Source organism: Arvicanthis niloticus, chromosome 8 (assembly GCF_011762505.2).
Source record: "Arvicanthis niloticus isolate mArvNil1 chromosome 8, mArvNil1.pat.X, whole genome shotgun sequence".
NCBI classification, from domain to species: domain Eukaryota; kingdom Metazoa; phylum Chordata; class Mammalia; order Rodentia; family Muridae; genus Arvicanthis; species Arvicanthis niloticus.
Genome location: NC_047665.1, coordinates 38,732,103 through 38,746,344, shown reverse-complemented (window position 1 = coordinate 38,746,344; position 14,242 = coordinate 38,732,103). Strand labels below are relative to the sequence as shown.

At 43.2% G+C, this 14,242-nt stretch overlaps 1 protein-coding gene across 1 annotated transcript; it reads left to right on the top strand.

Annotated features, from left to right (window-relative positions):
* Nucleotides 1-12,834: 12,834 nt before the first annotated feature.
* On the top strand, nucleotides 12,835-13,743 carry LOC117714067 (putative vomeronasal receptor-like protein 4). The gene has a single exon (XM_034510686.2). It carries the CDS (start codon nucleotides 12,835-12,837, stop codon nucleotides 13,741-13,743), a length of 909 nt encoding a protein of 302 aa, XP_034366577.2.
* Nucleotides 13,744-14,242: the final 499 nt, after the last annotated feature.

The following is a 14,242-nucleotide window of genomic DNA, read 5'->3' as shown; positions in this document are numbered from 1 at the left end:
ATAAAGAATCTCAACATCAGACCTGATACACTGAACCTAATAGAAGAGAAAATAAGAAACATGCTTAAATCACTGGCACAGGAAATTACTTTCTGAGTGGAAAACATATAGGACAGACTTTAAGACCAACAATTAATAAATGAAACCTCATGAAACAAAGGGCTCTGTATAGCAAAAGATACTACCAATCAGTCAAATGGGTAAGATACAGAGCAGCAAAATATCTTTACCAACTATCCCTCTAACAGTGGGTAATGGGTAGACTATACAAAGCACTAAAATAAAACTAGTCATCAAGAAAACAAATAACCCAATTTAAAAATGGAATATAGATCTAACTAGAAACTTCTTAAAAGATAAAACAAATGGACGACAAACACTTAATGAAATGTACAAAACCCTTAACCATCATGGGCATGTGTTCCCAGTTCCAGTTCCAGTTCCAGTTCCAGTTCCAGTTCCAGTTCCAGTTCCAGTTCCAGTTCCAGTTCCAATTCACTCTGGCACTAAGCCCAACACCAGGGGACCACCAGGCCTCAGCGGGGTATTCTCATCTCAGCAGGTGCTCCAACAGGGCTGGAGGTCCTGAGCTCCCCTCACAGCCATGCCAGCCCCACACAATGACTGTCCACCCCGGAGTTAATTGCCACACACCTATCACCTGGTAAAATCAAAACTCTTAAAGATTGTAGTTATCTAGTCAGGTTTATATATCAATGAATTCTCAATACACAAGATGCCCACACAATAATTTCAAGGGCAATTAATAACAATACAAGATGTCCAAACAATTTAGACAAGTTATCTCAATTATTCTAACCTTAATATCATAACTACCTGTGGCTAGTTAAAGCCACTCCAGTTCACGTTTGCCTCCGTCTTTGCCTCCTCTCTCTCTCCCCACCTCTTTGTCTTTCTCTCTGTCTCTGTCTCTCTCTGCCCCCACCCCCGAAACTCTTAGCTCTGCCTCCCTTTCCCCTGTCTAGTCACAGGCCTCCTGCTGCACTAATATTTAAAATTCTTTGGACAGGGAAATTCCTGCCACACAGAATGGCCAAGATCAATGGGGAAATATGCATGCTAGTGAGGACTCCTGGAAAGGGAAACAATTGTTCACTGTTGATGTGAGTCCACACTTACAGAGTCACTACAGAGATCACTGTGGAGCTTCCTCAGGAAGCTAAGAATCTATCTTTTTTAAGATCCAGGTAACTCAAGCATGAATATATATCCAAAGTTCAAGTTGCTAAAGAGGCACTTGTAGTGAGCCGCTGTGGCTGCACACGTGCGTTTTTCCAACATGGCGCTGGCCACATGGTTCCCCAGCAGTAAACAATCATTCTGTGCAGCTGCTAGGCAGAAAGAGAGCCAAGCCACTGGCCTATCCCGAGGCGTAATATTGGGTAGTGAGCAAGCAGCCATTCAGGAGTGAATACGTCACTCTAGGGTGTATTTAAGGGACCCTCTTCCGGTTTCTTGCGTCTTTCCGCTTTATCGTGTGCAGTAGTAAAAAGTTCCTCGTGGCAGTAAACCCGACTATCGCCTCCTGTCCTTATTCGCGGGCGAAAAGGGATTTTGGGGGGGCGCGTTACATCTGGTGCCGAGAAACCCGGGAAATTTTAAGGTGCTGCGGGAGACCACCCAAGTCTTGGGAACGGGTTAAAAACTGCGGGAACGCGAGGTGCATCGTGGAAGGTATGCTTGGCGTGGAGACCTTTGTCGCGACCGAATTTTCATTCACTGCCCCTGCTGTAGTAGCTGGCCTTGTGTGGTTTTCGTTGGCAGTCTATTTTTGTTGTGAGGAACTAGCTCGAGGCACAGCTAATAGGAGTGGAGAGGTTTCAAAAAAGGTCTGCTCTAAGCTATCAGAACCAGGATGTGGCAACAGGTGCTCAGCCATAGGGTTGGGAAAAGAGAAACAGACGAAGAAGTCTAGAGAGAGACTGGCCAGAGAGTTTGGTTATAGGAAAGAATGTTCAGGAGGAATACAGGCCACTGCAGGGCCTGTTAAAGCTAGGAAACCTTCACCTGCTGGTGAAGAGAAGCGGGAACCCCCGCACCCAATTAAGGAGCCTGCTTCCATACACCTTAGCAGCTCCGAGGAAGATCTAACACAAGGAGAGGAAGAGGGCCTGGGGCAGGAACCAGCGGCCTGTACTAGGGCTGGCGGTTCCAAAGTAAGACTAAGAAAGCCTTTGAATTCCTCAGCCCCACCCTTGCCTCCGACTTATGATTCGGGCGGAGGCCTTAACTCATTCCTCAGCCCGGCGGATCAGAGGCAGCTACAGCTTGCATTTCCGGTCTTTGAAGCAGCAGAAGGCGCCCGCGTTTATGCTCCCGTAGATTATAGACAGGTCAAAGAATTAGCGGAAGCAGTGCGCGCATATGGAATTGGAGCTAACTTTACTGTAGCCCAAGTAGAGAGATTAGCTACAGCCGCCATGACTCCAGGAGATTGGCAGAACACGGTGAAGGCGGTACTTAACAATATGGGCCAATACCTAGAGTGGAAGGCCTTGTGGCATGAGGCGTTACAAGCACAAGCTAGGATTAATGCAAATACTGAGGGACAGGAATTATGGACTTTTGATATGCTAGCGGGAGTTGGCGTACACGCGAATGACCAGACCGCTCATCCTTGGCAGGTCTACGCGCAGACAGCAGCAGCTGCGATAAAGGCGTAGAAGTCCCTCCCTAGGAAGGAAGGCAGTAACCTTTATTTGTCCAAGATAATTCAGACAGCTAATGAGTCGTTCTCTGACTTTGTGGCGCGGATGACCGAGGGAGCGGGTAGAATCTTTGGGGATCCAGAACAGTCGATGCCGCTAATAGAACAGATGGTTTTTGAAAACGCCACGGCGGAATGCCGAGCCGCTATTGCTCCGCGGAGAGCTAAGGGGTTACAAGATTGGTTAAGAGTGTGCCGAGGATTGGGAGGTCCCCTTACTAATGCAGGGCTCGCGGCAGCGAACTTAGAAATGGCGGCAATGCTGCTTAAGGGTCAGAATCGTGGAACCTTCCCTTCAAAACATATGGCCCGGTGCTATGCCTGTGGGAAGGCCGGACATAGAAAAAGGGAGTGCCCAAATAATCAAATACCAACGAAACTGTGCACTAGGTGTGGAAAAGGCTATCATTTGGCTCAAAATTGCCGTTCTACTAGGGATATAAAAGGTCAAATTCTCCCCCCAAATCTGTCAGCCATTAAGGAGGAAAATTTTTCAAAAAACGGATATGCGGGCCCGAGATCCCAGGGCCCCAAAAGATATGGGACACTGCAGAACACTCAGGAGACTCTGTTCGCTGCAGAGCCACAAGGGGTTCCGCAGGACTGGACCTGTGCTCCACCTCCCGAGTCTTATTAATGCCACACATGGGGGTGCAGCCGATCCAGGTCGATTACAGAGGCCCCCTGCCAGAGAGAAGCGTTGGTCTTATATTAGGCCGTTCCTCTCTCACCTTAAAAGGGCTTGTGGTACACCCCGGTGTAATAGATCAGGATTATACCGGAGAACTTCAAGTTCTCTATTCTAGCCCACAAGGTATATTCTCTATCTCCCCTGGAGATAGGATCGCTCAATTGATTGTTCTTCCAAGCTTACATGATTGTTTTCCATCCACTGAGAAGCTTAGAGGTTCTCAGGGGCTTGGTTCCTCAGGAACTGACTTCGCTCATCTGGTGGTTGATTTTAAAACTAGACCCGCCTTACAGTTAGCAATAGAGGGGAAGAAATTTACCGGAATTCTGGACTCAGGAGCGGATAAAAGTATCATTTCCGCTAATTGGTGGCCTAAGGCATGGCCTGTAGAGAAATCATCTCACTCCCTACAAGGATTGGGATATGAAGCCAGCCCTGCAGTCAGCTCCCGCTCGTTGACTTGGAAGGCAGCAGAGGGTCAGACAGGAAGTTTTATACCTTATGTGCTTCCCCTCCCCGTCAACCTCTGGGGAAGGGACATTTTACAGGGCCTAGGGCTAGTTCTGACCAGTGAATACTCCCCACAAGCTGTAAACATTATGAAAAACATGGGATTTAAAGAAGGGAAAGGTCTTGGCAGGAACGAACAAGGAAGGTTAGATCCTGTCTCACAAGAATCAAACGCAGGAAGGCAAGGACTGGGTTTTTCCTAGCTGCCACTGAGGGCTCTATACCCATACCCTGGCTCACAGAGGAGGCCGTCTGGGTACCTCAGTGGTCATTATCCTCTGAGAAATTGGAAGCTGCTACAAAACTAAAGAACAAGTGCAGCTCGGTCATTTAGAACCTTCTACCTCCCCCTGGAATACACCTATATTTGTTATTAAAAAAAAATCCGGGAAGTGGAGGCTTTTACATGATTTAAGAGCGGTCAATGCACAGATGCGACTATTTGGCTCTGTGCAACGAGGTTTGCCTCTACTCTCTGCCTTGCCTAAGCAGTGGAAAATTATAATTATAGATATTAAAGATTGTTTTTTCTCTATTCCCTTATGTCCACAAGATAGGCCAAGATTTGCGTTTACATTACCTACTGTTAATCTTTTTGAACCTGATAAGAGATATCAGTGGAAAGTCCTGCCTCAGGGCATGGCGAACAGCCCTACCATATGTCAGCTGTATGTACAAATGGCCCTCGAGCCAATTAAGAAGCAATTTCCTTCGCTGTTGCTGGCTCATTATACAGATGATATTATTATGTGTCATAAGGATTTAGGTACTTTACAGACCTCATACCCCTTATTATTAAAAACCTTAGAACAGTGGGGTCTACATGTTGCTACTGAGAAAGTTCAATTTTCAGAGATTGGTTCCTTTTTAGGGACAGTTATCTATCCAGAAAAGATAATTCCTCAGAAATTGGAGATTCGTAGAGACCATTTACATACTTTAAATGATTTTCAGAAATTATTAGGTGATATAAATTGGTTAAGACCGTTTTTAAAAATTCCCTCGGCCGAGCTGAAACCTTTATTTGATATTTTAGAAGGAGATGCTCATATTTCCTCACCAAGGGCCTTAACACCAGCTGCGAGCCGTGCTCTGCAAGTAGTAGAAAACGCTTTGCAAGACGCCCAGTTGAAACGCATAGATGAAACCAAAACCTTTGACTTATGTGTTTTTAAAACTAGACACTTACCAACTGCTGTATTATGGCAGGAGGGGCCCTTGTTATGGGTCCACCCTAATGCGTCTCCTACAAAGATCATTGAAAGGTATCCAAATGCAGTTGCTCAGCTTGCCCTTCAAGGGCTAAAAGTGGCTATTACTCATTTTGAAAGAGAGCCTAAGGTTTTAATAGTGCCTTATACTGCTCATCAAGTCCAAACGGCGACCTCTGATGTGTGGGCAGTGCTAGTTACTTCCTTCAATGGTCAAATAGATAATCATTATCCTAAGCATCCCATCTTACAATTTGCTTTAACTCAAGCTATCATATTTCCACGTATTGTGTCTCAGGAGCCGCTCCCAGATGGAATGGTAGTTTATACGGATGGGTCAAAAACAGGAATAGGTGCCTATGTGGTTAATGATAAAGTTACATCCAAACAATATCATGAAACCTCACCTCAAATGGTGGAATGCTTAGTGGTGTCAGAGGTTCTGGAAATCTTTCCAGGTCCCTTAAATATTGTTTCAGATTCCTTCTATGTGGTTAATGCAGTAAAAGCATTGGAAGTTGCTGGGTTAATTAAGACATCTAGCAGACTTGTGGAAGTTTTTCAAAAGATTCAGCTTACCCTGGCTAAGCGTAGATCCCCGGTCTTTATAACTCATATTAGGGCTCACTCAGGCTTACCGGGACCTATGACCCGTGGTAATGACCTGGCAGATCGAGCCACAAGGTTAATTGCAATTGCACTTTCGCCAAAGTTAGATTTGGCTAAAGCTTTTCACAAAAGGTTTCATGTGACAACTGAGACATTAAGATGTCGATTTAACATCTCTAGAAGGGAGGCCAGAGATATTGTTACTCAATGCCAAAACTGCTGTCAATTCCTACCTATTCCCCATACAGGAGTTAACCCTCGGGGAATCAGGCCCTTACAAATCTGGCAAATGGATGTTACCCACATCCCATCCTTTGGTAAATTACAATATTTGCATGTTTCTATTGATACTTGTTCTGGAGTTATATTTGCCTCTCCTTTGACCGGAGAAAAGGCGGCCCATGTTATTCAACATTGCCTCGAAGTTTGGAGTGCTTGGGGAAAGCCTAAAATCCTTAAAACGGACAATGGGCCAGCCTACACTTCTCAAAAATTTCAACAATTTTGTCGCCATATGGAAGTGACACACCTGACGGGTCTTCCTTATAACCCCCAGGGACAGGGCATCATTGAGCGTGCTCACCGCACCCTTAAAACTTATTTGATAAAACAAAAGGGAGAAGTTGAGGAAGCTCTGCCCATGGTGCCACGAGCTACTATTTCTCTGGCACTTTTTACCCTCAACTTTCTGAACTTGGACAGTCAAGACAATACAGCGGCTGATCGCCATTGCCTGGAACCAACTAGGCCAAAAGAAATGGTAAAATGGAAAGATGTTTTGACTGGTCTATGGAAAGGCCCGGATCCTATTTTAATAAGATCCCGGGGAGCGGTCTGTGTGTTTCCACAGGGGGAAGACAATCCATTTTGGCTGCCAGAGCGACTGACGCGGCGACTCGCGGTTCCTGAAAAAGACCCCCCGAAGGATTCATCTGCAGACGCTCTCAGCTCCCATTTGGACTCTCCAAAATCGGGTTCCTAGTATATACAGTAAATTTAGATGGTTAACCTATCTGCTTCTCAAAAACCTATGCCCTTGCCTTCTTAAAAGGTGTTGCTGCTGCTAACTTGTACCAATGTAACTCGCTTTATATTACAGTGCTGGTCTGCTTTTCTATAAGCAGGTCTAATAGCCAGTTTACCACTCTGATCCCTATCCCCGTTCAGACGTCTGAGACCTTGATTTTATCCTGACAAGAAAGGAGATTCTAATATAACTGCAGCCCTTATCGCTGCTATTACCATCCCTACAAATTGCAGCTGTGACAGCTGACTCAGACATGGTTAATCAAATTACAGCAGCTACTGTTGCTAATCAAATTTCAGAAAAAACCTCTGAGGCTTTTGACCCTCCCACAAAAAGTGGATGTGTTTATTCGCTCAGAGAGTTTATTCGCTCCAAGCACATTTGATACAGCTCGCAGATGTGGCTCAAATGAGCTGTGTCTCAATGACCCCATATCCAGGTATTTCACCTCTGAGATTTGTGAATGATACATTTATTTAAAGCCATAATCTTTCTACTTACTTAAAAGGAAAGTGGAATGGGAAGTTGGACCAGATACAGCTGTGATTACAAGCTCGAATTTCCAGCGGATGAAACCTGCTGCCCGTGGAGATTTTACTTCTTAAAAATAAATTTCTTCTGCCTTTTCTTTCTTTCTTTCTTTCTTTCCAAAGAGCCGGAATAGGCCTGCGTGATACACTTCTAGGATGTGAACTAGTATTCATAGATGGATGGTTTATAAGCTCAAGCCCAGCAAAAATGTGACAAGGTAGCTCTAAGCCTAAGCACGCGCAGCCTTGGGGCAAGCATCCTCCCTGAAATTTGATGATCTAGGCTAGAAATAGCCTATGACAGAGACCCTCTCAGTCTATGCACACCAGGGGTTTGGCCCATTGCACTGGGGTAGATGAGAGGTCTTGTCCACTCAGCCCTTGCCTAAATAACCGGTACCTGAGCAGTTAGAGGTGTTAGCGAGTGGGTACTCGACAGAGAATGTTCCACGAGTGTGGATAGATTTCCCGAAAACATGCCTGATTGCACAAAGGTTTGATGCCAATTACCTCCTCCTGGTGGCGCCCCAGGATAGAGGCTTCCTTTCCCCGTCAAAAGATATCGAGATTGGGTATGGGAATTAAACCCATTACAATATCTCATTTTGCACAGGGGATCAGGCCTCTGCTTTCCCTCACTGAGTTGGTGCTGCGTTCAATGGGCGAAAGGCTGTTTTATATTAATAATTTAAACAGGGAGAGATGTAGTGAGCCGCTGTGGCTGCACACGTGCGTTTTTCCAACATGGCGCTGGCCACATGTTTCCCCAGCAATAAACAATCATTCTGCGCAGCTGCTAGGCAGAAAGAGCGCCAAACCACTGGCCTATCCCGAGGCGTAATATTGGGTAGTGAGCAAGCAGCCATTCAGGAGTGAATACGTCACTCTAGGGTGTATTTAAGGGACCCTCTTCCGGTTTCTTGCGTCTTTCCGCTTTATCGTGTGCAGTAGTAAAAAGTTCCTCGTGGCAGTAAACCCGACTATCGCCTCCTGTCCTTATTCGCGGGCGAAAAGGGATTTTGGGGGCGCGCGTTACAGGCACTTGCTTATCTGTGCTCATTGCTGCTCTACTCATAACAGCCAGAAATTGGAAACTGCCTAAATGTCCATCAGCTGATGAATGCATAATGAAAATGTGGTGTTTACAGAGTGGAATGTTATTCAACTGTTTAAAAAAGGAAATTTACACATAAAAAGATGGAATTGAAAACAATCAATTTGACAGAGGTTACCCAGATGCTAAGGAAAAATATTACATGATTTCTCTTATATGTGGATATTAGCTCTTCCAGCTTTCACTACATGTGCTATAATCTATATAACTACAGACATCAGGTGCCTAGTGAGGGATCAGGAGAGAGAATGGGATTTACCAAGGAAAGGGAATTAGAATACAATATTATTAGGATGAAACAGGAAGGGAAGTGGAAATGAAGGGTAAAGGAGAGAACATAGGGAGGGACAACTAACATTAAAGTCCTTTTGAAAAGTTATATAGAATCCTATTATTATACAAGCTTTCTAAAATACACACATATTTTAGGATGTCAGCATGTAAAAGGGGAGAAATGTCCCAAGTAGACATTTTATACCAATAAGTAAAATTTCTCAGGCCAAGAATGGGTAACATTCTATTGAGTCATTGACCAAAGTTGTCCTATGGGCCCTCCTCCAAATGTCATAGGATACTGCCTAGGCTATTGATTGCTCTCCATAACTCAATGGTAAGGTCCTTACTGAGGGAGCCATGTATGTCATCAGAGAAGTCAACCTGGTTCCAAATTAGCTTCATGACTCCTAACTAGCATTCACAGTACTTAAAGGTATTCTGCAAATCACCAGAAGTGAAGGGTAATCATCACTATACTATAGCAACAAACACTGCTCTCTACAACAGGGACCTGCCTGCAATAGATATTGCAGCAATTGTGACACAGATGTTATGGAAGTAACCAATCACTTTGCCTTTGAATTTAAGGACTACTTCATAAGATTAAATCCATACCTGACACTGCTAAAGTGGTCAGACACATGAGACTAGATGAGCCATGTGCCTAACAAAAAATCTACTACTAGAAAAAGGAACCAATAAATTGTCTCCCCGCGACATATTGATAGACCCATAGATCAGTGAATCCTTCAGCTTTCATCAGAGAAGTTTCTTCTTTCAGTTGATGAGAATTAACACAGAGACCTGCAAGTGGACAATGTTCAGAGAGTGAGACACTTAGAGGCATTTGGCCTTGAAGGGGATGTTTTCATCAACTCCCACTCCTCAAGGCTCAGAGATCCATTCAGAAGAGTTGAGCACAAAAACTGGAAGACCCAGAAAGGATAGAATACTATGAGGAAACAGTGTGTTCCAAATACAACAGGATTGATGCCCACATGAACTAACACAAATGTAGCAGCACACAAGTCCTACACAACTACAAGTTAGCCAGGGTCACAACACTGAGAGAGGGAAGTGGACATGGGATCCCATCACTAAACACAAACCTATTTGCACTTAGTAACTGCTGGAAAGGCGACACACACTTCTCTCTAACAGAACTCTAGGGCAGGCCCTATGTCCAGGAATAGTTATCTAACACAAAGTGGACACCATGATTTGGTTTGCTTTATGGGCTTTTGTTTTGTTTTGTTTTGTTTTGTTTGAGCTTTTCCCCCTACTTTGATTTATTCTTTGATTCCTTTGATTTTCTTTTTTTCTGGTTTTAAGCTTTGTGGGTTTTCTTGGGGGAGTGAGTATAACACAAAAGAGCAAATATAAAGTAAGGTGCCTAGGAAGGTATGGAAAATATGCAAGTTAATGGCAGAAAGGAATAATCTTAACAAAATACACTATACAAAAATTTCTAAGAAAAGAAAATGAAAATAATACTCAGAAAAAATACTCAGGAGCAACTATAGAGCATGCAGCAGCCATTCAATGTACTGCTGAGAGCACAGCATATCCACAGTCTCCTCGCTACTGTGTCTGAACATGACACTGATGATAGCTCATGGCTGTAGTACTCAATGATACTTTATTATTACTAAATAATATGCTTGAAAATTATTCAGAAAGTGATCACTTTGGATTTTCAAAGCAGTCCTCAGTTTGGGGGTACATGAGGGAAAGAGACAAGACTGGAGTTAAGTCCAAAGGGCCAGAACCCCTTGGGCACTGTTCACCACCCTTCTCCTTAGCCACAGGCACTGTAATTAGGATCATAAAGTTTCTGGGTTCAGCAAATGACAGAGCACCAAGGAGAAGGCAGAGCTGCCCTCAGGGATGGAGACAGAAGAGCCTTTTCCCCTGAGGAAACCAAACTCCTGATGGGGACATCCTGACACCTTGCTTGAGCACAAGAACTTGAGGTTGATAAACAGGGCCTGGCTGTGCTGTGAGGACACTCACCCTGAGCCCTGCACAGACTGCACAGGTGAGTGCTGCCATGACATGGGGAATGGGGCTCCTTTGACATAGAAAGAAATCTGTGGAGGGCCAATGTATTGGGGGGAAGGATGTGAGCTCCCTGTCACTCAGAGAGAGGACAGTGACAGGATTTAGAGAGAAGATGGTCAATCTTTCCCTAAATGCAATCCAGAGTTGTCTCAGTGTCCACAAGGACAGTGTGTGTAGTTACTAGAGGTGATCTGCTCCTTACACAGGACACGCAGGGGCAGGACACAGGGCACCTGCAGTGTAGCCTGGAGTAGGAAGCTCTTGCTCTCACAGCTTCTGCACAATTTGTGTGATTTTCTATCCCAAGACTGAGAACGTTGATCTGGGCTGTGTAACTTCTGGTGACTTCAGTACATGGAGCACTCTTTCTTTATCATGATTTCATTTATTGTCTAAACATAATGTAAACCATGAAGTATGAGAATTAAACAGCCATGAGGTTATATACTACTTTTAACAACCTACTTTAGAAAATTGATCTTTAAAATATTCTGGGCACTTCCCTAAGTATTATCTATGCTAGTCCATTGACTCTCTAAAATATACATATATTGTACAAAACATAATTTACATAAAAATAGTTTTTAAGGAAGCCAAAACAATAATCTGCTCAAAGTGATGAATATATGAATTGGGAACTCCAAAACTTTAATTCATAATGGGTGTTCACAAAGCATGTTCTGGTGAATCCTGAAATTTCTTTCTAAAGCTCTGGTATTCCTTAAACTTCTAGAATAGGTATGACCTCCACCACATCAGAACCATCATTTAACTGGTTGAGCTCACACTGAATTGATTCATTCTAGCATTGTGGAGGTAAGAAGCTTGTGAAAGCTAATTAAAAATATACATATGTGGAGTGAAGACCAGCCTCTGTGGGTAAGAACACTCACTGCTCTTGCAGAATTCCCAAATTCAATTACCAAAACCCACATGGCAACTAACAACCAAGTACAACTCAGGTTTCAGGGATCCAAGGCCTTTCTCTGGTCTCTGCAGACACCAGGCACAAAAGTGGTGTCCAGACATATGTGCAAACAAAACACACAAACACAAAAAATTACTAGATTTAAAAAGAAATAAAATATAATTTCTCTTTGACAGTTCCTGAATAGATGAACATGAATAGTTTTTGTACTCTGGGAGGGAAGTTATTCAGGAAAAAAATCCAACTTCTTCATTTCAATATGTTTTATTAATATCTCAAAAATCTTTAAAAATACAAGGTAACTGATATACTAAAGCATCTGTCACGTCTTCTCAACACAGAGCTGATATAAGCAGACTAACAGACAGCACCGTCCTGAGGTTCAGGGAAATTGTAGGAGACACATGTGTGACATGTGGGCAGCACTAAGCTATAAAGGATCATGCCTGGAAATCAGATTGCAAGGAGAACATTACATGTACCATTGTCATGTTACTTGTACCCTTGTCACAGGATAAAATCCAGTATGTCATGGGCTTAGGAGAAGCTGAAAGTAATTCAGAGATAAATTTGGTAAACAGCATCTAATTAATCTATGTGTTACTTATTGCCAAGGTCAAGTCAGAGTTGAAGACAAAGAAAATTCACATGACTTTCCCTGGGAAGCAACCCTGTTTGAGCAAGCATTGCCCTTCTTTGGATTAGCTATATTTTTTTATTAGTGCAATGTGTTTCTTAAGGGATAAGTCTGTACAGGTCTGCAAAGAGGATCTGGGAAGGGAAGCATCAAAGGTAATACATAAATATCATGGCTTGGAAATTGAATGATGTCGTCCTTTGTTTAGATTTCTCATGGAAAGAAGTTTAGAGATGGAGAATGTAAAGAACTACTTTCTGTGAAGACTGAGAAGGCATCAGCACGGTGCTCATGTCCCATCATCATCATCATCATCATCATCATCATCATCTCCATGTCAGTGAAAGAAAGAACGAACAGAGGGTCCAAGAACAAAATCAGGCATTTGTAGCAAAGAACTCTGTATTTACATAATACACTGTTCCTTTGACTAAAGAAAACAGAAAACCCACAGGCATGAACTAAATCATGTTTACTTCCTTATGTTTCTCAGATTTTGCCTAGTTTTAAACATGAAGATAATTTGGAGTGACTTCATCCAAAGAATAATTTTCATTTCACTTACTGGATTTGGGGTTTTAGGAAACATCATCTTATTTGTGAGACATATGTATACTTTCATCATGGGTCTTGAGAACAAAAATATAGATGTTATTCTCATCCACTTGGCTTTTGTAAACACAATCATCATTTATTGCATAGGGGTCAGAAACATAGCTACAATTTTTTATATTAGAAACTTCCTAGGTGGTGTTGGTTGTAAAACTATAGTTTATCTAGAAAGGGTTGCCCGTGGCCTCTCTATCTGCACCACCTGTTTCCTCAGTGTGGTCCAGACTGTCACCATCACTCCCAGGACTAACTTTTGGAGAAAGCTCAAACCACAGGCAGCACGGCAAGTTCTTGCCTTTCTCCTCCTCTTTTGGATCTTTAATTCCCTGATAAGCTCCAACTTGCTGCACTATATCACAGCAGGCAGTAGTGTCAACAGGTCTGTAGTTGGGATGTTTACTGGGTATTGCTATATGCTGCCATCCAGGCACACAGTTAAGTGGCTGTTCCTCTCTCTCATGGCTCTTCGTGATGTCATTTTCCAGGGTCTCATGGGCTGTAGCAGTGGGTCCATGGCTCTTCATCTGTACAAACATCATGTCCGTGTCCTCTACCTTCACAGCTCCAGGTCTTCAAACAATTCTAGGCCAGAAATCCGAGCTACCCAGAGGGTTCTCACTCTCATGTTCTGTTTCCTCATCTTTTATTTGGCAGATTTTATTTTCTCCATATATATAGGTTCCATAGTGACAAATGATTTCACAATACCAAATATGAAAGCACTGTTAGTTCTTAGCTATGCTGGTCTCAGCCCCTTTGTCCTGATTACCTGGGATGTCCATATTGCTAAGACCCGTTTTGTCTCCTGAGAAATAATGTATTTCTTTTTACATCAGGTCTATATAATCTAATGCTATATATACTGAAGTAGTTTCCCCTTGCTATAGTAATGTGTCATAACAATATATTCATTGAGAAAATAGACTTTTCTTTAGATGTACCTGTTGCTAGGTAACTGAAAAATAGTACTGGCTCTAAGAAGTGGGCAGAGATGCTCACTGTCCTACCATCACACCATTCATAACATGTAGTTTAGCTTGCTGCATCCTTCGTAGGGAAATACAAGAGGACATGCGCTCACCCACAATTAGAATTTTGTTGTTCCACATGCTAGATTTTATGCTTAAAAGTGCCCACATACCTCACCTGCCTTCATGTTTCTTCTACTGCTCTTTCATGATCTCTGACTCCACCACTTATTTGCAAAGCACTCATTTTGTGCACAGGCTGTTCGAAACCAATGAGCAAGTGAAGAAGAGTGGCAGGAAGCATCCTTTATCTGAAGGTCTCTTACAAAGTGGACATGAC

Excerpts from the sequence above, each read along its gene's own strand:
- LOC117714067 (XM_034510686.2), top strand. The coding sequence starts at position 12,835 with ATGAAGATAATTTGGAGTGACTTCATCCAAAGAATAATTTTCATTTCA.